The 23786-nt window shown below is 44.2% G+C and overlaps 1 protein-coding gene across 1 annotated transcript in view; it reads right to left on the bottom strand.

Moving 5' to 3' along the window:
* Positions 1–23786, bottom strand: part of NFATC1 (nuclear factor of activated T cells 1) — a 110087-nt gene that overhangs the window by 71492 nt on the left and 14809 nt on the right. The window contains exon 3 of the mRNA XM_054284833.1: positions 19329–19488. Coding sequence (XP_054140808.1) covers positions 19329–19488 — 160 coding nt within the window. The remainder of the gene's footprint in view (positions 1–19328; positions 19489–23786) is intronic.

The raw sequence follows: 23786 nt of genomic DNA, 5'->3' as shown, positions 1-23786 counted from the left end.
CACTATTTCAGCTTCAGTGGTTATTCTAGAGTCAGTGAGGAAAACTTCTATTATTTAAGCCATGGCATTTATTTTAAGAAATGCAGTTGAAATATTCTGCACGTTCCCCTTCCAAGTGCTTTTATGCTTTTGGCATGCCCAAGCATCTGTTGAAATGCTCAGAAAGCTACCTGTCATAACAAGGAAGCCTCTGTCTGGAGAGGCTCCTGGAGGCCACCAGAAGAATGGCCCTGTTCTCACGGGACACACCAGCCAGATATACCCTCTGCACCACCCATGACATCAGTCAGGAAGAAAGGGAGCTATCCTGTGTAATGGCTTTCAAGTGTACTTACTGCGAGTTTGGGGAAAGGACTGCAAAAACCCTACAGTGGTGCATTCCTCCAGACCCGGACTCTTTTGCAAATATATCAAATGAACATTGGGGTATAATTTAGGGCTTAGCCTGTCCCAATGCATTAAAGGCTGAGCTCCCACTGATAACAAAGCAGGGCATGACCAGGGACTTAGTATTCACTCTCAACACCAGTCAGCAGCTGTGCTTGAGACTCTTGAGGCCCGTAGGGGCTGCCTCCTTAATGATAATGATGTGCCAAAAAATTGCCACAGGGAACGTCCATATCAGTGTGTGTGTTTTTCTTGCCTGGTTTTTTATGTTTGGTATATAATAAAGACAACAATCCATTTTATGCCTCTAAAAATACTAAGAACAATAAATACTTACCTGACCATGTAACTGATGGCCACACTGCTTGCAGTAGGTACCACAGTGCTTATGCTCAGCAAAGCTTTACACATCTATCTGTACCATTTGCATTCCCAGAACTGTTCAAGGAATACCCAAGTCAGTGTGGTGAGACTCATCAGGGAGACTAACAACCCAGTCTGGTGTAAGGGGGCTTCTTTCCCTTTTATCCCCATCAAAGTTTTGGAAAGCAATGCTTTCAAAAAAGGTCGAACAGAATAAAATCTATAAAATAGGGACATTTTAAAGTCAAGACAAGGGCTTCTTGTCTCTTAAGGCTAGAGCTTTGGAGCTACACAGTAAATAGCTTTATTGCTTTTCAAGCAGCAGGTATTTTTTGTTCACGAACTGCACATGATAAAATGAAACAAATTGTCATGTTTTAAAAGTGTACCTAATATACAGCCTCAATAAAATACCACCAGTAAGTGCTCAGTGTCCTGGTTTTTTAAAACCAAATCAAAGATCCAGCTGTTTAATCTACAAAGAAAGTGCACAAACATTCTGGGTATTGATTTCAGCAGCTAGCACTGAGCACGCATAAAAATAGTGTCGTGAATCTGATTTTCGAGAAAAAGGATTTACTTTGGGCTCCCACACAGGAGCACTGGGGGACGTAAGCCACTGCATCATGGGTTTGAACGGCAGGAGGGAAAAGCTGATCTTGCGGGCAGTGACTGTCATGTGAAGCGCAGGCACAGGGGCTGAGGTCAGGAGACCAGGGCATCTATTCTGGTGTGCACTGCAGAGATTCTGCCTGGCCTCCGCCTGGGCAGCCAGCGAGCTGCCCTGCCACCGTGCCTCCAGGTGAAAATGCCCAAAATCCTGCTGTTGAAAACTCTGGGAGCCAGCGACCTACACCTCTGGGAAAAAGTCAGGAAAAAACTGCCCCATGCGTCGCAACATTCCCTAATATCTATTCTGACCTGGTTTGGGCTTTAACTCTTGTGTAGGGGGAGGTCTGAGGAAAAAAAACACACCTCAGATGCCCTGAGACGGGGGACTGGGACTGTAGCAATCTCCTCTCAAGCTCCTCCCCCAGATCCAGGTGCCATGGGAACTAGTATATGGAACTCCCCTCGACCCTTCTGCTCCAGAGCTGGGCAGTCCTCCTGCAGATCAGGGGTGCATGCTGAAGAGCAGCAGCAGGGCACAAGCAGGCAGCTGTACCCTGAGCTGCCAAGCGGAGCCAGGCAGGGGCTGGCAGCCCCTACTCTGGGGATTCAGGTCCCCACAGGACAAGGAGCAAGCAGCCCTTGCAGTGCCAATGAGGCAGACAGGCAGCATCGACAGAGCACCAGCAAACCACTGAGGCACGTGTCTTGCTGGGCATGTTGCAGAATCCCTGTCTCTTTGCAGCTGTTTCTCTCCACCGTCAGGCTCACACTCTGCAGGTGTACATGTTTCAGCCACTGCCACACCATCCGTGTGTCCCTTGCTCTTTCCAGATGCCTAGACGCCCGCTTCCGTGTACCTAGGACTGTGTGAGGCACATCATCCTGACCAGGAAAATCTTCCCACCGCCAGCAACCAGGCAAGCAAGAAGGGGTGCTGGTTTTTGGATGATGTGCACAGCTCAGCTCCAGACTCTAGTACTCAGGTACTAAACTTGGTCTGCTTGGACACTCCTTTGAGAGGACAAGCCAAAACAAGGGGAGCATCTTATTCAAAACAACAGAGCAGACAGACTTCAAAATGAAATACAGTAAAAACAGAACAACTCCTCAAGAAACAACCAAACAGAAAATAAAACACTTCCTTAGGAGCTGAGATGACCCTCTGGCTGTGACAGATTTTGCTGTACTACATCTGATGCAGTTAAACAAAAAAAGAGAATAAATTATGCTCTGTGCAATAAAACATGTTACTATCCCATAGTCTTTCACTTACTTAATATAACATTGTAACAGGAATTCCTACAGATTTTTGTGCTACTTTCAGGATTTATTTTTTCTTTCTGAAAGTGACTTTCCTTGGATTTACTCAAACTCTGTTTTAAGATCCAAATGCAGTCAGAGCTGGTCCACAAATAAAAATAAGATCGCTTCAAGGGGCCAACCCTGGGCCAAGGACTAGAGCTGGATGGGAGAGCAGTGAATGGAAACAGCAGGAGTGTGTTTTATGTGGCACTTTCTAGTGCTGCCACTTGGACCTTAACTCAACAGAGCAGCAAAAGAGCAGCTGTTCACATCATGATGAATAAAGATCTATATAAAACTTCCAGCTGCAAATACTCTGAGGAATTATTAATCTTAATGTAATAGAGATGCTGTACACTCAGTCACTGGCTCACAAGTAATTTCAGTCTCTACCCAGGGAAAAACAGCCTTCGTGGCTGCTGGCTCTCAGCACAGCCATGAAATCTCCTTGTCTAAACAGCCGCGAGATGCTGCTCCCTATTACTAGGAAGGATTTTCCTCCTAAAAAATACACGTACCTAAAAACCAATCCATGTCACACTCCTCCTAAAACTGTTAGACTCACAAGAGTGATGCCTATTAGAAAAGGAGTTACTAATATTATGGATTTGTAAGTCCTGGGCACCTTATTCACTAGGACACCAAAAAATCATTACGGCTCTCATGACATCTTCTACCCCAAGACCATAGAAATGTTCTTCTAATCCTTGCTGCCTCATCACTCTCTAAGGATTATAAATCCAGGTCTGGGGTAAGTCCAACACAACAGTGTCCTCCCTGAAACTACCCAACCCCTCACTCTAGAAACTTAAGGAACTCAGTAGAGTAGATACTCTGTTAGGTTTCTACTCAAAACATTTGCCTTCAGCATCCATCACGGCTTTCAGTTTGGAGAGTCATACCCATGCCCATGCATGGGTTAAAAACAAAGATCACAAGAGCCCTACAGAAGGAATTTATGACACATTCTTAGGCAGATAGCCTGGACAAGCTCACACTTGTGAGCCTGCCTTTCGCCATTGCTGCTGACGCACCGTTCGCACCCAGCACGCTCCTGTGGTGAGCACAGGCTGGCCCGGGATCCTCGGGTGTGTGTCAGGTGCCGTCAGCACCATGTCCTTCACCACTGCCCATCCCAGCCATGCTGCAGCACACTGCCAGCATCCCTCGCTGACTCCTTCATCCCAGACACACCCTCAATGCCACGTTTTAACTCGGTGGCTCACGAGTGCTTCAGCAAATGCATGACTTTGAATTCTCACCCTTGTGAATTTGACGACAATGGGGCACCCATCTACTCACAAGAGTTATCTGATTAAAGACCAGTGCTTTAGAGGTGCATGTCAAGATAAACACTGGCTTGTATGGAACAGAGAGAACTCAGTTTCAGGCTGAAAACTTTTGGAATTCTGGGACATCAGTGAGACAATATTAAACTAGAAATGGCTGCCTTTTTTCTCAATTTTAACTTCTCTCCAAATGACATTTATTTAAACTGCTACTAAAGACAGAAAGCTGGGGCTATGTTTAAAGGCTTTATCTCTGTAAATATTTGGAGAGCTATAAATACTGAGCCATGTTCATAATACGAATATCGCACTTACTGTTCTGTTGCCACGAAAATTACTACTTCCAATTCTTAATTTCTCTGATTTGCCAAGTACTTGTTTAAAAAGACCAAAAAAATCTTATGTGAGACATTTTGCTATTTAATTAACCAATGGAGTCAAAAGCCACAGCACAGAGCAGGAACTAAACACCCAAGGGTGGAGGCAGATAAAGCACATAGTGCAGTAGCATGGTATACAGCTGTATGCCCCAAGTGAGACTTATTATAATCACACGGTCCATGAATCAAGCCCTGACTGCTCTCTGTGTTTGGGGAAAGGAGGTTGGCTGAAGGTATGAAATAAACCTCTTTGCTTCTTCTGAAAGCCACATGTATACTGATGTACATACTGATGTACTGTACAGCTTTCACAGTACTTCTGTCCATTTTTGTCTGTTTTTTTTTTTTTTAAATTTTTATGTAGGAATGAATTAAAAGAAGGAAAACATTTCAAGGCTTTTTATAAAAGTGTAGAGCAAAGATGTCTCAGATGAAGGTGCAGTGAGCTGGGCATGGAGTGAGCAAGTTCATATCTCCAGCACTGCCAAAGTTTTTGCTTTATCAGAGATTATGATTTGATTAGAGCAGAAAAAAAATCAGAACAACTGTTTACGTATTTCCAGACTTCTTTGTTTAATCAATCTGTGCTTCAACCTCCTCACAAAACAAAGGCAGTACCCACACTGCCAGGAGACCACTTCTGGTCCTACTCCACTTCCCCAAACCACCTTTGATCCACCTGGTGCTACAGCTCTGATGACACTGCAGTTTTATCTGAGAGCATGTCTTCCATGGAAAGCATCTAAATGCAGAAATAAAAATAGTTCAGGTGTATCTTATAACTTGGATTCAAAGTTTTGACCTTCAGAACAGTCTGATTAAACTATAAGAAATATTGAGAGATTGGATTCCACACTGTAAGTTGCTCGAGGGTGATGCCATTGGTTGATGGCGCTGCTTTTTTTAATGAAAAAAAATCCAAAAACCAAATGGATGGAATAGACATGACTGACCAATGAGCATACCATGAGGTGCTCTGCCACCAGTGCTACAACGAACTGAAAGGCTTGAGATCTCCAACTGCAAGTAAATAAAGACTTCTAAAACTTTCTCAACATACAGGGGAGTATTTTCAATCAATCATTCTAAATATTGTCACATTGAGGAACATTATTTAGCAACAGCTGTTGCACTAGAATTTCTGACTTGAACACTCACAGGCTAACACCACAACCCTGCTTAAAGCCAATGAGACAGCCAAGTAAAATGCTGCAAATATTAACAGCAGAACTTGCCAATAAAAGCCTTCTAGAACAGCTTATCTGCTGCTGCAAATGGATGAGACTATGCTGCAGTCAGTGGAGCAGGATGCCAGGGCATGACTGGGAACTGAGGAGGATGGTGGGGGTAACAATATCTCCTTTGAAGGAAGGTACGACAAGGAGGTGATGGCGACCAGAATCTGTGTTTTTACACCCAAACCAATACTGTGTCTCTATCAACCTGCTGACTTCAAACATGAGGCTCTAGTATGAGTCAAGTTCCAAGCCAGAGACAGAAATGCCAAGGTCTTAAAAGGCACTGCTTCTCCCAACCACAGTCCAGCCTTATCTGGGTATCCAGACTAAGAACTACATCTCAGTCTTGGCAAACTGGTAAGACCTTAAAGCCTGCTGAGCCCAGTGAGAAACAATTGCACACAACACATCCAGTCAAAAGAAAAAGGGAAAAGCCAGGTGATTCATGCCACCTTACTTTTAACACGTACAGGCTGGACAACAACAGGGTCTAGTCACCTTGGCTGCCATCACAGCCAGCAAAACAAGACAGGCACTCTGAAGGTGTGATTTACCCAAGCAGCTTCAGATCTTCACATCAGAATAAAATTAATAGCTCACTAAACTCTGTACTGATGAGCCTTCCCCTGATTACAGAGAGAAACCAAAGCAATTAGCTCAGCAGCAGACATGTAAGAAGCTCTGAAATGTGGACTTGCCCCTGTCACTTGCCCAGGCCACAGTTGAAAGCATGAGTGTCCCACAGACCCTGGGCAGTGCTGTGAGGCACGCACACTTTATCCTAAGACATGGAGCAGATCTCTTGGGAAAAGGCCCCTGCAGAGGCAGAGCCCACTACAGACACAACGCTCTGCAGCAACTTCACCAGCAGGCATTTCATTTCAGGCAGCCACCCACAGCTTTCCACAGCAGAGGCACAGGACCATCACCTCGGACAGTGGTACTTCGCAGCCCTTTCCCCTCCCAGAGGGAAAGATCAAAGTCACCTCCCCCACAGCCTACATTCAGTGCTTTGGCTTTTCCACCCTGGCTTTGGGAGCCTGCTTCAGCCTGGTCCCAGAGTCAGCCTCGGCACAGGCTGGGCACAAGGTGGTCATGGCCAGAAGGCAGACACTTGACCAGCTCTCTGCAGACTCCCTCCCCGTGCCTGTGATGGGACTGTTCACCCTCCCTCAGAAGGGTGCCACAAAGCAGCAGCTCATTTCCCTGCAAAGACTTCAGCAACCCCCCTAGTCCCAAAAGTGCTCCTGACCTCTGCTCTGGAGCACACAGGAAGTCCTGGAGCACCATCATGTACAGTTTCAATGGCCTTGCTGTAGTCATTGTTCCAAAAGTGGATGGCATACTTAAACCTTAATAAAAAAAATAGAATCCTGAGCCCTATTCCTGCTAATGACCACTTCTTACATTCAATTCAAGTGTGTATTACACACCTTTTTCTACTACAAAAAGGGGAAAGAGAATTTAATAATAATTGGAGAATCCAAGGGCCAAATTTAATAATTTTTTTCTTTATTTTTACTCAAACTGAAGGAAGAAGAATGCTTTTACTCACTAGGCCATTTTCCTACAAACATCTGCTATTACAGATAGGCTTCCAGATTAACAATGCCCTGTGATTAGAGCAACTGCCCCTGTAAAATCTATTTGAGCTAAGATTTTCAGGGATTTCATTTAGGACAGCAAAACTGCAGAGCCATTACCCAGCTCCACTATTTTCACTGCACTGTCTTGTTCTTTGCAAAGCCTCTCCAACCTGCTTCTTTCTCAACTGAGGCTCCTGCAGCCAGCAGTGGGGCTGTTCCAGTTCGCATATTTTAAGGTTTTCCTGAAAACTGTGAGGGATTAGAAAATGAGGCTTTGATGTATTCAGGACACGTGCTTGAGATTACTTGTGTACCTAGATGCTAGCACATGTGCCTGCAAGTTGTGGTCTAAATTTGTTTGTCCCTGGAAACTGAAGTTTGCAGCTGTGGGTGTAGTTTGTGTACAAGTCTACAACTGTATGCCAGTTTGTGGTCAGTAACACTCTATAACCCACATTCAGTAACAAGATTTGAGTCCATATTGAAGAATACTATATCACTCCAGATTAAGAGCTACAGCACATAAGGCTCACATAATGAAAACATTATCACTGCAAAAGAGGTGGTTGAAAATTAATTTGAAACCCACTTAGAAAATTATTTCAGGATTATTAAGGATTGATTAAAAATACCATCTAGAATTCTTTCTTTTTGTAACTGCATAGTCTGAGCAATTTATGAGCAATTTATGAGTTCCTGCACCTATGGGAGAGATTTGCATATTTTCTGTAGCTTTCTAAACAAATATCATATGACAGACACTATCTAAATATTCTTGTATATATAAACAAGACTGATCCATGCTGCACTGTGTTACAACCAGACTAAATACTCTTCACTGAAGAGGAGGTGTTACAAGATCTTAATATGGAGTGCTGCAAGAGAAGGCAGGATTTTTTGTGGCTTTTGCCTTTTTTCAACAAGTGATATCTTCTGTGGACTTCTCAGAGATGAAAAACCAAACTGACCCATATCAGTAACGCTTTTTCAGCACTTCACAACTTTTAGACACGCTATTCCTGTTCAAGTCACTAAGAGTTTTATAGCTAAATCTACCCCTTCATGCTTTGCCAATTTTCTCTGGTGATTTTGTCCTAGAAATGCAGACACTTGGTACATATATACAAGTGGAACTATATTAAAACCCACAGCAGGTAGAAAATAGTGCAGCCCAGGGAAGTTTTGTTTTTGACTCTCCTCATAATCAAAGCTATGCACAAAGCACAATGAGGCACAGTAAATAAAGACATTTCACACAGACAAGCACGAAAATCTTCCAAAACAAAGAAAATTAAATTATCTTTCAACTAAAGAACACACTGCAATGAAAGACTAAATGAGCAGTTCTAATTAAAACCATGCTGTGAATCTCCTACTTTCCACCACCACAAAAAATCAGCTAGTATTTGTGCATGTACAGCCACCCTCCAAAACCAGTCAAGCAGCTTTCCATCCAAACAATGCAAGACACGGCAACTCAGAGCTGTGAAACATATTGAAATTATTTCCATAACAACAAGATGTAAGGCCAGGATATGCAGGGAGGGGGGCTGGCAGCAGGAGCTCAGCCCCTCACCAGCCCTGGTGCTTCCTGCTGCCCCTGGAACGCTGCTGGGAGCACCCGCGCAGCATCCATCCCCTTGCTCCACATCCATCCCCTTGCCCCACATCCATCCCCTTGCTCCACATCCATCCCCTTGCCCCACATCCATCCCCTTGCCCCACATCCATCCCCTTGCCCCACATCCATCCCTTTGCCCCACATCCATCCCTTTGCCCCACATCCATCCCTTTGCTCCACATCCATCCCCTTGCTCCACATCCATCCCTTTGCCTCACATCCATCCCCTTGCCCCACATCCATTCCCTTGCCCCACATCCATCCCTCTGCCCCATATCTATCTCCTTGCCCCCTGGCTGCATCCAGGGCCCTGCTGCCCTGTGCATCAGTGCTTGCCTTGGCAGTGGTGCGTCTCATCCAAACCAGGCACTCTGATCCCTTCTCTGCCCATGCTCAGGAGCAAAGTGTTACATCCCGGTGGGGATGTGCAGGAGAGCCCAGGCACTGCTAGTCCCAGCCGCTGGTGAACACCAGCAGCACCCTGCAAGCCCTGCTCAAGCCTCTTTATGCTGACATGTCGCAGCCATCTGAGGCTCAGGTGTCTCTTCCTGCAGCATTAAACCAAGCAGCTGCCTCAGGTGAAAACACTAAGAGGGGGATGAAAAGCTGGGACTAACCCTCTATGTGTGAGCTGCACTGGGGATTCATGCACGGCTCATCTCTGAACAGCTCTCTAGAAATGAAACATGATCTCTCTCCCACCCCGCTCCCTTCTAGTTATTAATCTGTTTGTGCAGTGATGATGTGCTGCGGGCTTCCCAGGCGAGCCACTGTCCTTCCATGCCAGAGAGCCGAGGGGACAGGAACGTGCGGCTGATTAGGCACAGCAAGTGTGGGTATCCATGGCCTGCGCAGAACATGCATGCTGATACTGCTGTTTTCATGCTGGCACAGGGACAGCAAGCAGCTAGATAGAGTAGACTTCACTGAATAGTCTAAATTGCACTCTTAGATGACATGAAGAAAAGTACAGCTTGCCCAAAGACAGAGGAAAGTAATGGGAAGATTTTGTGCAGTGATGGAGAGCTTGGCTCCAGAATCATCACGTCTGACTTGCTATCAAGACATCCAGTAAAAGCTTCAGAGACTTCATGGCCATTAGATGTAGACAGGCACAATGGTGGCAGAACAAAAACAAGAGGCAGTCACCCTGAGGGATCCCAAAATCACAGAGACTGAAGACAGAGGAAAAGAATCCAATTAGTAGCATTCATCTGAAAACCATCAAAAGGAAGTAGCAATATACAGGGATGCAACTGATGCCCAAAAAGTATCAGATTTTTAAAAGGGAAAACTTAGTAGGTCTCCTGAAAAGCAGCAGAGGCCTGCAAGAACAGAATGCAGCTACTGCAACTTGCTCCCCTTTATCATGCTATTTTTGGGCAGTTCACAGCCCCACACACTCACACCTGACACCCAATCTCTTATAACACCCATGGCAAGGCAGCAAAAATGCCTTACAGCAGATTTTGCAGCCGAGTAACCTGAGTAGCAATGCAGTGCACAATAATTGCCAGTTAAAAAATGTATTCTTGCTTGATAGAAAGCTTAAGTACATATTCAACATATCATCCAACTTTATGAAAGTTTAAGGACGTATTTAAGTACTTGGTTTCACTGTAACAGAATCACTTTGCTCCACCTCTCGAACAATTATTCCCCCTCTCATTACACAGAACTGGACCAGCAGTATTTCTAAATAAGCAGGATTGCAAGTGGCAAGGAAGGTGTTCTCTTTCTCAAGAAGACTGTGGGTTTTCACCAGGATTCACATTTGGCTGTAACACCACGTTATCAATGTCCCACAGAGCAAAACTCATTGAGGGAGACTCCAGAGTCTGTAACTCCCCCAAAATGTACCCACACTGTGCCTGCAAGTGCTGTTTAATGCATTTGAAACCTAGGCAGCAGACTTTTAAATCCCAGTGTGCATAACGTCTGCATGCAAACCAAAAGCAGGAGTTTCTCTGCTTTATTGGGTATTGAAACATTAAAAACAGGTGTTTAAAAAGTGCATTACAAATCTGTCTGCAACCTATATTATTTTTACCATGTGTAAGTAAACTGGTCACTAGCATGTTTCAACTGTTTCAGTGAAAATATGCAACTTCTGCTAAATTATTTCTTAAACACGTTGAGGGAGACGAAAGTTTATTTGATTTCACTGCACTGACAGCATGCAACAAATTTTATTTGTGTATGTATACAGCAGATGCTGTAATGGATCATCTCCCTTTCATGGCATGTATCAAAGTAGATCTCAAGCTATTCTTCACAAAGAAAGAAATTATAAACCCCTGCTCATAAAGGAAGATGCAATGTACTTTGAGAGAGCAACTGAGTAATTGGACACCATATTTTCCACTGATTCAGCCTGCTAGTTGAAATAATGACTAATTAAAATGGAAAATCTATATTATAACCATATATACTGATATTCCAGATCACAAAGTGTGTTACAGACATAATTTTTTACTCTTCTTACATATAAAAATTAGAAAGTATAAAACCAGAAATTCCATTGGAGTTAGGTTGGTGTGAAAGGGATCTGAAATATGAACTGGCCTCCAGTATATCTTGATATAGAATGCAGGCAATATAATTTTCATGATATATGTTTTATGTAATTTGGAGTACCAAGAAAAAAAAAATCGTTTGCCCTGAGATATTACTTTTAGGAACAGAGGACAGATGTCTAGTTCCCAAAGCAGACTTGTAAAAAATTAATCGCCTGCCTCATGCAGGTTAGCAGTATTTGGCAGGTAGGTAAGCTCAGCTCATAATGAAGCATCTGGCTTCTGGTAAAGCTGCATTTTAATTGTAACTGTGTTTCATTTCAGATTTTGGGTACACGTTAACGTGCAATAATCTGGCAAGTCTGGAGCAGATTTGCTGATTGGTAACTTTGGTGTAGGTCTTCTCAACTACATCAAAAGTAAGTCAAGTGATGACTATGGTTCATGCCCAGACCACAGCCTCACATATCACCTGAACTGCCATGAAAAGCTATTTTAAATCCACTTGTCAACACCTCACCCATCCAGTCTTATTTTCTCAAAAATGGCTAAACTAAGAGTCAGCAAAGCCCTAAGCATGTACTTGAATAAGGCAGGCTAAGCTGTCTGACTTCAGGAGTGCCTCAATATGGCTTTGAATGTAATTTGGTTTGAGTTAGGGGTTTTGTTGGTTTTATTTTTTATTTTTTTTTATTTGAGGTCTGCAAGTGAAAGGTCTACCCAGGTTGTATTTTTCCTTAGAAAAGTGGGTAGCTATTTCTAGCACTACTGGTACTCTCTGCCTTCTGATTCTGTGACAGCGCAAGACACGTGGCATCTGCAACTTTTAGCAGGAGTGATGCAATATTAAGCACAGGACAAAAAGGATGGAATGGGCAGGAAAAGGTATCACACTTTACCAGTCAAGTATGAGTCCTGCTTCCTTGCTGAAAAGTAGTAATACTCATTTTAGAGGTACACTTCCAAAATTATGATGAATTGTCCTTTTAGACCACATGCAGGAAAAACCCTCTGAACACAATGAAAACAGTTCATCGAGTCAAAAGGATGCAGCACAAGGCCTGAGGAAAAGTAAATCAGAGAGGAATCAGAGAGGACTACTACAGTTATGTTCTGCCTTTCTTGACCTTGCAGAGACTTCTATCACACTGGCTGCAGAGACTCGGGGTGCGTGTCCTGCTGGTTACCAAAACCAGACTGACAAGGGAAGCAGAAAGGATGGCTCTGTGGGCAGTGCTGGAGGTAAAGGTGATTCCTCTGCTTCCCCTCTAATCCAGAAGGTCTTTGCCATATCAACTGCCCCCAGAGGCCAGCTAGAAGACAGCCCACACAGTGACAGCAATGCCACTGACTCCCTTATTGCAAAGAAAGAAAGGAAACCAGGAGAGGCCAATGAAAAGGACAGCTGGGAGCTGGTGTCATCACCCCCTTTCCCAAGGGGATGGAGACAGCACCAGCAGAGGAATGTGAAGGTTTTCCATCCTCTCCTCCCTCAAGGCCATAAGCAACTTCTGCTTTGCCTGCAGCCACTGAGTCCAAACGGAAGGCAAACCTAGGGCTGAAGCCTTGAGGCTGGAAAGCCAGACTGAACATCTCAGCATCCCAACAGCCGGGATGTGTACTGCAGCGTCCATCATGCCGAGCGTGGGCGAGGTATCATTTTTAACAGAGAGCAGAGTGCATCCCCCAAGCCCTGGCTGATGGAAACTTCATTTCTCATTTGTAAAGGACCGTTGCACCAAACAGCAGAGGCCTGTCCCCAGGACGGCTCATAAATCAGAACTGAAGTTGCATTTTCAGGGTCATGAAATCTTCTCCAGCTGACAGCAGCACACTTTCCAGGACAGCTCCCTTCTGGACTTATCCCTCCTCAGGGAGGCCACAAGCTAGTGATACAGCTGTGCTTGTGGAACTACTTTGTGGCACCAACTTCATGTAAACCCCCAAAATGAGAAACTTTCTCCTTTCCAAAATACACTCTCCTAATAAAAAAAACCACCCAACAACTGTGATGAAAAGCTTTCAATGGGCATTCTTCCATTTCCTGGATTTATAGAAGCAATAGCAGCCTTAAAATATCTGCCAAATCATTCTACATTTCAGTTTTGATTATCTGTGTGCTAGTTTGAGGTTTTGCTTTAACTATACAGATGCAAGAAGTGAGAAAGCTATTCAGCTCAGATTTAGTCTTAAGAAGTACCGGCTGCCTAAAACAAGGTTATAAAGTGTAGGTTCCCTGTCTGGTTTGTGGTGTGATTGCATGGCTTTGTGCTATTAATTGCAACGTGGCTAACAGGTGCTTGCCAATGTCTTTATATGCCCACCATAAGGAAGGATTATATTTCCATCTGAACAAAACAGTGATGCTGCAATCTAAAAAGAAGCTAAGAGCAGCACAGAGAGGAAGTCCACCGTAGCATGATGAGTTGAATCACTGCTTACTAATGAGAATATGCCTTCTGCTCTGCCCCAATATACTCAGAGAGGGAAGGGGGAAGCAGCTAACACTATTTTTTCCACATCCTCTCCTCTTGCTCAGGTGTCAGACTGCCATGAGCTGGACCCACAAGGGACTGTTTTTTCTTTATAATTCCCTTGACTCACTCAGCAATGGTGGCAGTTCTGTTGTTTAAAACAAAATTGTAGCAGTGGGGATCCCTACCAAGAAAAGCACTTATGAACGCACTGCAGGTCCCATATAATGGGACTCGCCAGGGGTTCACTCTTACTGTGCAGCACCACAACAGTGCTGCAAAGAACTTGGCCTGCTCTGTCTGGAAGAGCCTTCCTCTTGGCTTCCTTCTACCTTCATCCTCTTTCTATAATCAGTGGTGAACAGCTCTCTCCAGTCTTTTCCTTTAGCTCTCCAGTTCTCTCTGGTTCCCATCAAGCCTTCTGGTTATCACAGGACTGTCTGACCTCGTGCTGTTGGCTGTGTGTGAAGCCAGGGTATGAGAGGTGCTGATCAGAGTATGATGGCCCCTGAAGTTACACTGCTTTGTCAACAAGGCTTTCTATTCCCCAGGGGGTTTGCAAAAGGTATTCATTCCTCATAGGTCTGAAGATGGTCTGTAGGCTCTGGCAGATAGCTGTGGTGGCCAGCACCACAGCTTTGTGGGACTTTGTGCTTGTTAACCAAAAGCAACAAAACCAACTGATCCATGGGAAGCAAACAATAGGACACTCCATGTGTTGCTGAAATGCACAGATCACTCAGGGGCATGTTGGTGCCTAATTATGGTGATGTGGAGATGTACAAAAAATACCTAGGCAGTGATTGCCATAGAGGGGAGCCTGACACTTGATAGTCACAAAGGGATTTAAAAATCCCAGTGTATGCCTCAAGGCATTTGAAAATCAGACCTGAAATGCCTACCTGAGGTCTTGTCAAGAAAGGACACGGATGATTCTTGAGCAAATCTCCCAGAACAAACAACATTTTGACTATGTAAATCAGCAGACAAATCATTGAGTTTTGCCTGTAAAATGAGGGCGTTCCGACAATTCAGCTCGGCACAGGTTCAGATGAAATTTTGTGTTGGAGCACAGAAGCCAAACACAACCTCTACCCTCTCACTCTAAGAGGTACAGTGAAAGGCAAGGCAGCATTCACTGTATATTCCATAATAACTTGATTTTTCAAGAGGAAAACAAATTCTGGATAGTACTGGTTACTTGGATGAAAAGGAAAACCCGTACAACTAATTTTCTTTCCTTTTTCTAACCAATTTATTGACTTTATGTCAGGAGTGACCTGGAAGAGAATTCATGGCATATTTTGTATCAAAAAGTTTAATAATAGTCATGGCTTTTAAAAGTGCTTACTAGACTACTCTGTGCATTTGAATATTTTCTTTCACTGTGGAATACAATCTCCTATGGGAGTACATCATGCCCTTTAATTAAACATTCTTGAGTATTTGGATTTTATCTCATAGATACACCACACCCTGCTTGTAAAAATTCCATCTCAGGCAGTCAAAGTGCTTGACTTATTTCAAAGATGAGTTATTAATTAGAATATCTACAGACCATGTATTTACAATCTGGTGCCATCCCTCCCTGGGGAGTGCAAACTTTTATCTGCTGCATTACTTACCTGTAGCTGAAACACAGCCATCACTGGCTGGAATGCAAATCCCATCTTGTGCAACTCCTCACCACTACTCTCAAAAAGAAGAATTGTGAGATAGGTCCAAATGGAGGACATTTTTAAGGTGTTCTGGATGTAAACCCCTTGAATTAAATTCATTTCACTTAAAATCTGTCTGTAGCTACGTAATGCTGTGGGTTTGCTAACTAACCCATTCACTTCATTTTGCTCTGTTTAAAAAATCCTCACCTGAGCCACGAACTCTTGAGAAGGAGTAGGTGCCAGCAGGATGGTAACAGACAGGATTTCGCTCCTCAGAGTGGTCCCAGGTTTAACAGTCACCAGACACAATATGCAGCTTCCCAATGCCTGGTGCCTGCCAGGGCACCATCCCTGTTCTGACTCAGAGGTGGGAGTACTCCAGTCTAAAATCACCAAAGGCAACAGCAACTCGCGAAATACTTCCCCAAGCCAAGGGGTGAAAGCCAGTGCCAGCTGTGAGCTCACCAGCACCGCTCCCCAGCACCACTTGCTTGCCAATCCTCTGCGGCATTTTTAGCTCGCCAGGCGCGCCGGCGAGCTAAAATCCCACTCTCCAAACGTTTAGCAATCAGGAACAGTGATAGCTTGGAGCTGCCATGGCAGCCAAACACTCAAACAGGCAAAAGCAAAATGTGAAAGAGAGGAATATTGTGTCACCAGGCTCATGAGCCTTCACAGGCAACTTGCAGCACTCCAAACCATATAATTCCTAAGTGCAGCGGGGAAGGTGCTGCCATTCCACAGAAGGAAATCCACAGGAAATCCTGCTGGCTGAAATACGCCTGGGAGATGGCACACGGGAGCTTCCAGTGAGCAAGTCCCATACATGATTCAGAGATGATAAGGAGCAAGCGGCAGACAGAACTGCTGCCACAGGCAGCCCCCAGCACGCACCAGGCTTGCCTTTGCGTGGGTCAGTAGGAGCTCCTGAGGCAGCCTGCCGTGCTCAGCTCTGCCTGCCCCTCCCTGTGCTCAGTTTGGGAGAGAAAAGCAATCTCATACAGCGGTGGCACTGAGCACAGCGCCAGCTCCTCAGCTGTACTTGTGGGGCCCTCTCCAGCTACACACAAAAGTCACCAGACTGGAGGAGCTAAGGAAAAAATTGGCTCTGAAGCTTGGGCTTCATGTCATACCCATGAGAGACTCCTGCCCTCCTATGCTACTGCTCTCCTCATCCAGCACGCTTGGCTCAGAAATCTTTGATCCTCAGACATTCCACCTCTTAAAAGAAGAGATGGATCAGCAGCAAGGAAGCTAATGTTGCCTGAGAAAGATAGACAAACCTGCTCCAGCTGCAGAGAAAGCAACCTCCTGGCAATTTTGCTTGGGAACCATGCCATGAACAGGAGATGTTTTTTGGATTTACTTCTTCTCTGCCTTAGCATGCCCAACAGATTTGTGGAGGTATTAATGTGAGAACATCTCCTACTTTGGGAAGCAAGATGCCGACAAGAGGGGGTTTGAAACAAAGAGAAAAACTGAGAGAGGAGAGAGACCTCATCCATATTCTCCTCTTGCTGAAGATAAAGGGAGAAGAGCTTTAACAACAGCAGAATGAAAGCAAGCTTCCCCAAAGTACCAACATAAGAAAGACGTGAGGGTCAGCATAGGAAAAATGTAACAGAAAAGGGTAGTACAAGAGGTCAAAGCAGCTTTATGAGTGTTTTCCCTGAGTCAACAGAAAAGAAAACACCAGAAACATTAAAGAGAGAAAAGCTTGATCCAAAATCTCTCTCCTGAAGACATTCAGATTCTGTTTGAGCTTACATCTGGGTTTGAACTTCAAAACTTGGGCTCTTTTCTGTGTAACCCAGTGGGATGAATCAAACCTGATGCAAACCATCTGGAAACCTGTTGATGTTTCAGAGATGCATTTTTCAGGTTGCGCCAGTCACCAATTTAACAGAAAATACTCCCTAGATTTCCTTCTTATCCATTTATTTATGCATACATTTGTTTTTCAGGTACTTCTTTATTTATAAGTACTTACTATTTGTCTTACAAAAATTATTTATAAACACTTCTTTTCTTTTTGGAAGTAATTTTAATCCATCCATCTACTCAACTCTGGTCTAAGTCAGAGCTTTTATGCATTTCTTCAAACAGATAATTGGCCATGATGGCAATATCAGCACAGAAAAGCTTTTTCTGCATCTCTTTATGTTTCTGTTCTTTTTGGAGAAACGGATGTTTGGGTTGTAATAAAAGGACTGAAAAATACATTAATCCTTATTAAGCCAGTAGAGCCAATTGACAGGGCTGGGACTGTCTGCTTCCTCTGCCCTCCCTTCATGGCCTTCCGTAATCTCATCTCATCTCATCTCTCCTCTCCTCTCCTCTCCTCTCCTCTCCTCTCCTCTCCTCTCCTCTCCTCTCCTCTCCTCTCCTCTCCTCTGACACTTGTTTGTGTTTGGAAGCAGCATGCTCCCTCCTGACAGACCGGGACAGGGGATAAGAGGGGAAATGTCTGGACACATTTAGTCCAATTAAATGTTAGCATCACATTCAGTCTTTCCAAAACGCACGTAAGAAACTTTAAGCGCCAAGCTGGCCATTGCAAATTGATACCTCCCTATTTGCATTTCCTTGCATCAAGCCACAAACAGAGAAGGCATTAATTGTAAACAAGCATGTCTGCCACATGCCCCTCTTTAATATCATTCACAAATGTTCTGCTAAAACCTTTCAACTTCCAGCAGACAGCATCCATAATCCCATGTCACTGACAAGTTCTGGCAGAGCTTAAGTGTGTTTGCTGCTTACAGCTCCCCTCACTTTCCTTTTCCAGCTGTGGCAGCAGCACACATTTACACAGCAGCATTCTCTGCCCGGCGTCATCCCAGCCTCCCACCGTTCCTTCCACAGACATGTTTGCAAACAGGGGCTTACAGCAAATAAACAAACATGCACAGCCCTGCACGTGTGGTCCGTACATCATCTCGAGCCATCGGGGCTTTCAACAAGCCACTGCTCCCACAGCATGGCTTGTGGCACGAGCCCAAGCTGTGCGAGCATGGCAGCAGTGCCCTGGCATCCATGCGTCCTGTGGCATCCTGGCAGCGATAAACCCTGGGCTCTGCTGCACACAGGGACACAGCCCTGATGGGCAGCGCTGGGAATTTAACTGCTGGGTGAGAAAGCAGCAGCTGGGTAGGGACAGGCACCGTCTCCCACTCTCTCCCACTACTTTTTTCTTTTTTTGTTTTAAACAACCAAATCTTGTTCTTCCTACTCCTGAGCAAAGTCCTTTAAAAATGAATGAGACTACTCATAAAAACAAATTAAGGGTCAGTTTAGAGTGTAATTAAATTAAATGCTTTATACAGAGTAACTAAAGAGCTTGGTGGAATTCATGAAACTAGATTCAGATCTCAGATGCTTTCCAAAGTAGCTGGAAGGGTTTTAAAACTGAACAGAAAAACTCTAAAAGCCTTTGCTCAGAACTCAGTGCAACATCCAAATCAGCAACATACTTCTACATCACTGCTACAGCTCTGTACTCCAGCATGCATTCACAGATCTGATTAGATCCAACTGCCAGTTAAGGACTAAATGTACTGAGGCACGTCCCCAGCTGATTTCAGTATAAACTGAATAAACAGTATAAAGTCTGGAGTCTGACTGCACAAGTCGGTCCATGGTCACCACTGAACAGCTGAACACTCGCTGAGCCCTAAACAGACAGTGCAGCAATCCACCCTGTATTCACATTGCTCTTGCATTGTTTTCACCAAAAGCTTGGTCCACCCAGTTTAAAATGCAGTCTAAGGAGTGGTCACATGCAGGAATTTCTGAGGACAGGAAAAACCTCCCATTACTTTTTGGTTTTAGAGAAGAAACAGCGGTCACCACAGAGCACTGAGATAAACAACCTGTGCTGCTGGTTACACGTTTGGTACCTGCACGATGGGGTGCCCCCCTGCAGATGCTTTCACAGCCCCTCGACTGCCTTCTGTCTCATAATGAGCTCGGTGGTGGGATTTCGGCTGCACCTCGATGCGCAGTTCGTAAGGTCCTGAGTGAGCTGGCAGCTGCCAATCCAGAGCAGGCAGGGATGGGCTACAATGGAAAGGAAAACAGATTAAAAATTAACATCAAGGACACTATCACAAACCACAAGCAACCAGCGCTATTACTTTAGATACCAAGTCTCGCAGTTCATCCTTCACCCTCTTACAGTTAAAATTTAATTGATAAGGACAATGTCATGACATAAGTAATTTAGAAGGTATTGGCTATTTTAGGAAGGTTAATGGGTTGAGCATATCTGTTGGCCCAGATGCTACCTGATTTGCATCCAAAAGTGAAAATTTTTAAGACACAGATTACAAATATTATATATACTAACTCTCAAAGCAAAATAAAAAGGCAGAAAGACACGGGGGAGTTTTAGGAAGACGATTTCTGCTGTGAAAGTGAATGCCAAACTAGTTTGGCATTTAATGAATCTAAAGGGTTTCAACAAATCTGCTCTGTTTACAGGGGGCGGAAAGAAGAAGGAAAAGCTATTTCCCTGCTTCACTCCTAACACAAAGCATGTCTGAGAGCCTCGAAGCAAAGCTGATCTCTTTTGGGTTAATACACTGCAAAGGACAAAACTCTGAAGTCAGAACTTGCTTATGAATCCTATTGATGGTGATGAGCAAGCCTGCAGAACATGCAGCTCACTCTTCTGGCTCAACACTGACTCTACAATTAACTAAAATACTAAAATACCAAGCACCTATTACCATCAAGCAGCCTGACAGCATTCAATGGTGGGAGAATGAGATTCTTAGAAACCCTCTTCCAGAATAAAACCACACTTGAAAGTAGCTGGGAGACCTCTAAGAAATGCCAAGTTGATGCTTTGAAAGAAAAGAAACAAGGACAGTAGAAACAGCAGCCCTGAGACAGACTTACTAACTTTAACATTTAAGCAATAAACTTTACAATTAAAACACTAATTTCATGTCCACTCTATATTCTTTCCTTTGGTGAATTTTCTTCACTGAGTGTCTTTCAAAAGTCTTGGCAAGTAGTTAAACAGCCCAACTGCAACACCCTTCCCTGCCCTTTCATGTGAAACTTTATTACCTCTCCCATCAGCCTGGAGAAGACAACCAGCAAGCAGAAAATCGTGGCCCTTTGTAGGTGCCATGGGCCAGGCATCCCTGGCACTGTGAGAGGACTTGTGCCACCACAGCCTGCAGGTAAGGGCTCACCAGCTCTCCCCAGCCTGCAAGGGGGCTGGGAACTGGGGATTTACTGGATCCTTGCCTAACTGCTGCAGCCCAGGAGCAAGGGCAGTCTGAGCAGTAGGGATCACAGGTGAAATCTTTCCCTGTGAGCTGCCTGAAGGGGAAGGGATGTGCAAGAGCTTCCACACTGGATGCATATACTGCAAACACTTGTTCAGCTGGAGGCTGGATACTCCATGTTACCATCCCAGGGATCCACACTCAGTGCACTGGTATATTCCATAGGCACTACAGCTCTCAGCAGCCCTGCTGGCTCCACTGCAGGACAGGACTTCTACCACTAGCACAGGCACTCTTGTGCTTTGCCTTTTGGGTTTTTGAGTGCTTACCCAGCCCTGTACCACGAGCATATTGAACTCACGTCTGTTACCGCCTGTGTGCTGAGCACTGCTGAGACTTCAGGCGGTGCTACATTTCCCTATATTATCCTTCTTCATGTTTTACAAGTCTGAGCCATGTATCTGCATGCCTATGGACACACACTGTACACATTACAGGGGTCAGCTGGAGCCACCAAGTCCCAGCCCGGGTGAGGACCAGGACCACCTTTGCTCCCTGGGCACCTCCTGCTATTCCAGCACAGCTCAGTGGCAAGTTGCAGGAGGCTCCAAACACCAAGGTATTCTGTTCTCCAGCCTTCAGGACACGGAGCCCAATAACAGAGAGAAAGGGAAGTATCCATCGTCCTGGCTCACCCTAAGGGGAAGCTTATCTAAAAGAAAGTTGTCTCTGCAGGTTCTGAGCTTCCATGAACATCTGGAGTCAGGAGAAGCCAGGGGGGCAGCCTCTCCACTGGCAAGATCCTGCAAGGGACAAAGTGAATTTTCCTTCTGCCCCTGCACACATGGAAGCCCCGGCCTCAGCTACAGGCAGGATGTTGCACCCTCTGAGCTCCTGTGCAAGCCTTTCCCCCAAAATGACCAGGGCTCATTCTGGAGGTGAGGGGAATCTCTTCTGCTACTACACACTCATACAAGGAATGAGGAGACAGCAGAAAATTACGGACAGATGGCCATTGTATGTAGCCACTGCTCTTTGCCTGGCACTTTAGGTACACATATTTTAGTCTGAAAAAAAAAAATCTGGATGAAGCATATTTGAGTAATGATAAATGACAAAGAGTAGAGCAAAACAGCTGTGTCTCTCCTGGTGATGATCAGCACACATTTTTAAACAGATGTTTCTGGTTTTAAGTAAATTCTCACTTGATGGATTTTTTTTTCTGAGGATACAACATCTATCAGATTAGAAATTTTTAACACTTAAAAAGGAGAACACTGACTGACAGCATGTAGTCCTCAAGTGAAGAGGGTTGTTTTTTTAAAGATACATAGAAGTCATAGTTTTGTAATTAATGACATCTCTTTGAAAGAAAAGAACCAAAGAAACGCACAACCTCCCCTTTTTAAATCAGCACCTGAAAATGTTAGTATAATTAAATCGCAAAATTCACGTTCTTAAATAAAGTATGAAAACAAAAATATGGTTTGCTGTTAGCCTCAAATCTACAATCAAAATTCCAAAGCACCACCTTCCCAATTATAAACTGACAATTAATGGGAGATTTCCTGATAAAGGAAGCAAAGTGAAGCATTTAGCCGTGTCATGGACTGGGGCTGTCAGAGCTATTTCCTGTTAGGTTATCTTCATCATGCACTTAATTTTCTGCAGCTAAACGTGGTTAAAGGAAAAAGCCACCAAACAAATGGTGTAGTGGTAAAATCAAATCTGGTTGCTGCAAATATTAATTTGAAAAGGTCCAAACTACCTCATCAAGCCAGTGTCACATAGAAGACCCCCACCACAGCAGTCAAGAAGAGGAATTAAAGGTCTTCATGCAGTCTTCCTATCAAATACACATCAGTCTTTTTTCCTCAGATGACATTTTCCACCAGCTGAAAACCTGTCCCATTTCTTTCTGTGCCCTAATAAATCTCACTGTAGTCCTCCTAAATGCTACAATGAGGTATGGTTACTTCAAGGCAGGTTCACAAAACCTGGTGCTAGGCTGCAGCAAACTGCCTCAATATAACTCTGTCCTACATAAATCAGATTAAAAACCAGATGAATAGTGATTTATTTTGCATACACCAGATACACAATATGATTAAATCAAAAACAGATTATCCAGTCTGGCTGACTTCTGCCTTTAGCAGAAAGATTTATCAAGTTACAAAAAAAAACAGAAAAAAAAAAAAGACAGATACTAAGCAGCCCACTGGAATATATACAGGGAGGAAACAAAGCTAAAAACTTCTGCTAAACTTTTTAAAGGTGTTTAAGCTCCATTTTCACATGGCTGCTATCCATTTGGGAATTAAATTATAATTACACTTTCTAAGCTACTAGCCCAAGGCCACTGGAAAAAGAGATTCACAAACATTTTTGTTCCAAACTGCAGAAGGTACAAGAACAACTGCCAGTCTCACCCTGGGACTATCCCTGTTCTTGGACAAATACTGCAGCACAGAGTCACCTACCCCAGACAGCTGAGAGTGGCATGAACCACTGCCTAGAAGGAGAAGATGCTCAGTGTCTTTCAGCACCCAAAGTAAAGTGAGTGACCTAGAAGGAATACAGCTGAGACTGGACGCCCTGTGCTAAACTTAGTTTTTTCTGACAAGGAGTTTTCCTACAGAAACAAAAACACAAACTACAAAAATCACAGGGCTGCTGAAACTTTTACCAAGCTGCTAGCTTGAACCTGCTCCAACTCTGCACCAAATGCAATTATGGTTATGATTTATTATTTATTACTCGTCTCACATCGAAGTGGATGCCTGTGAAAGATCCTTGTGTGTGATTTTGAAAGAGTAAGAAAACAACGGTGATGGCTACGTGTCCACCAACTCGATTGTGGTCAGAAAAATACACCTGCTTTATATTTCACCTATGACTTAACGCGGGCAGATTTTACTCTGTCTTTTTTTTTGAATTTCCTGTCTGACAATTGAGCAATCTGGCTGTGGGCTGTTAAAATAGATGCTGTGTCCCACTCCAGACTTGGCTGAATTTTGCTGGCATGTGGAGCAAGTAGCTCCTCTCTTCAGTGCATGAGGCACCCTGGAATTCCTCATGCTGAAGTCTGAAAACATGAGTCGTCGTCATTCTCCCACA

The sequence above is a fragment of the Melozone crissalis genome, unplaced genomic scaffold (assembly GCF_028551555.1).
Source record: "Melozone crissalis strain CALT ecotype California unplaced genomic scaffold, PUWL_Pcris_2 ptg000042l_1, whole genome shotgun sequence".
NCBI lineage: Eukaryota > Metazoa > Chordata > Aves > Passeriformes > Passerellidae > Melozone > Melozone crissalis.
This window is presented reverse-complemented; position numbering and strand designations above follow the sequence as displayed.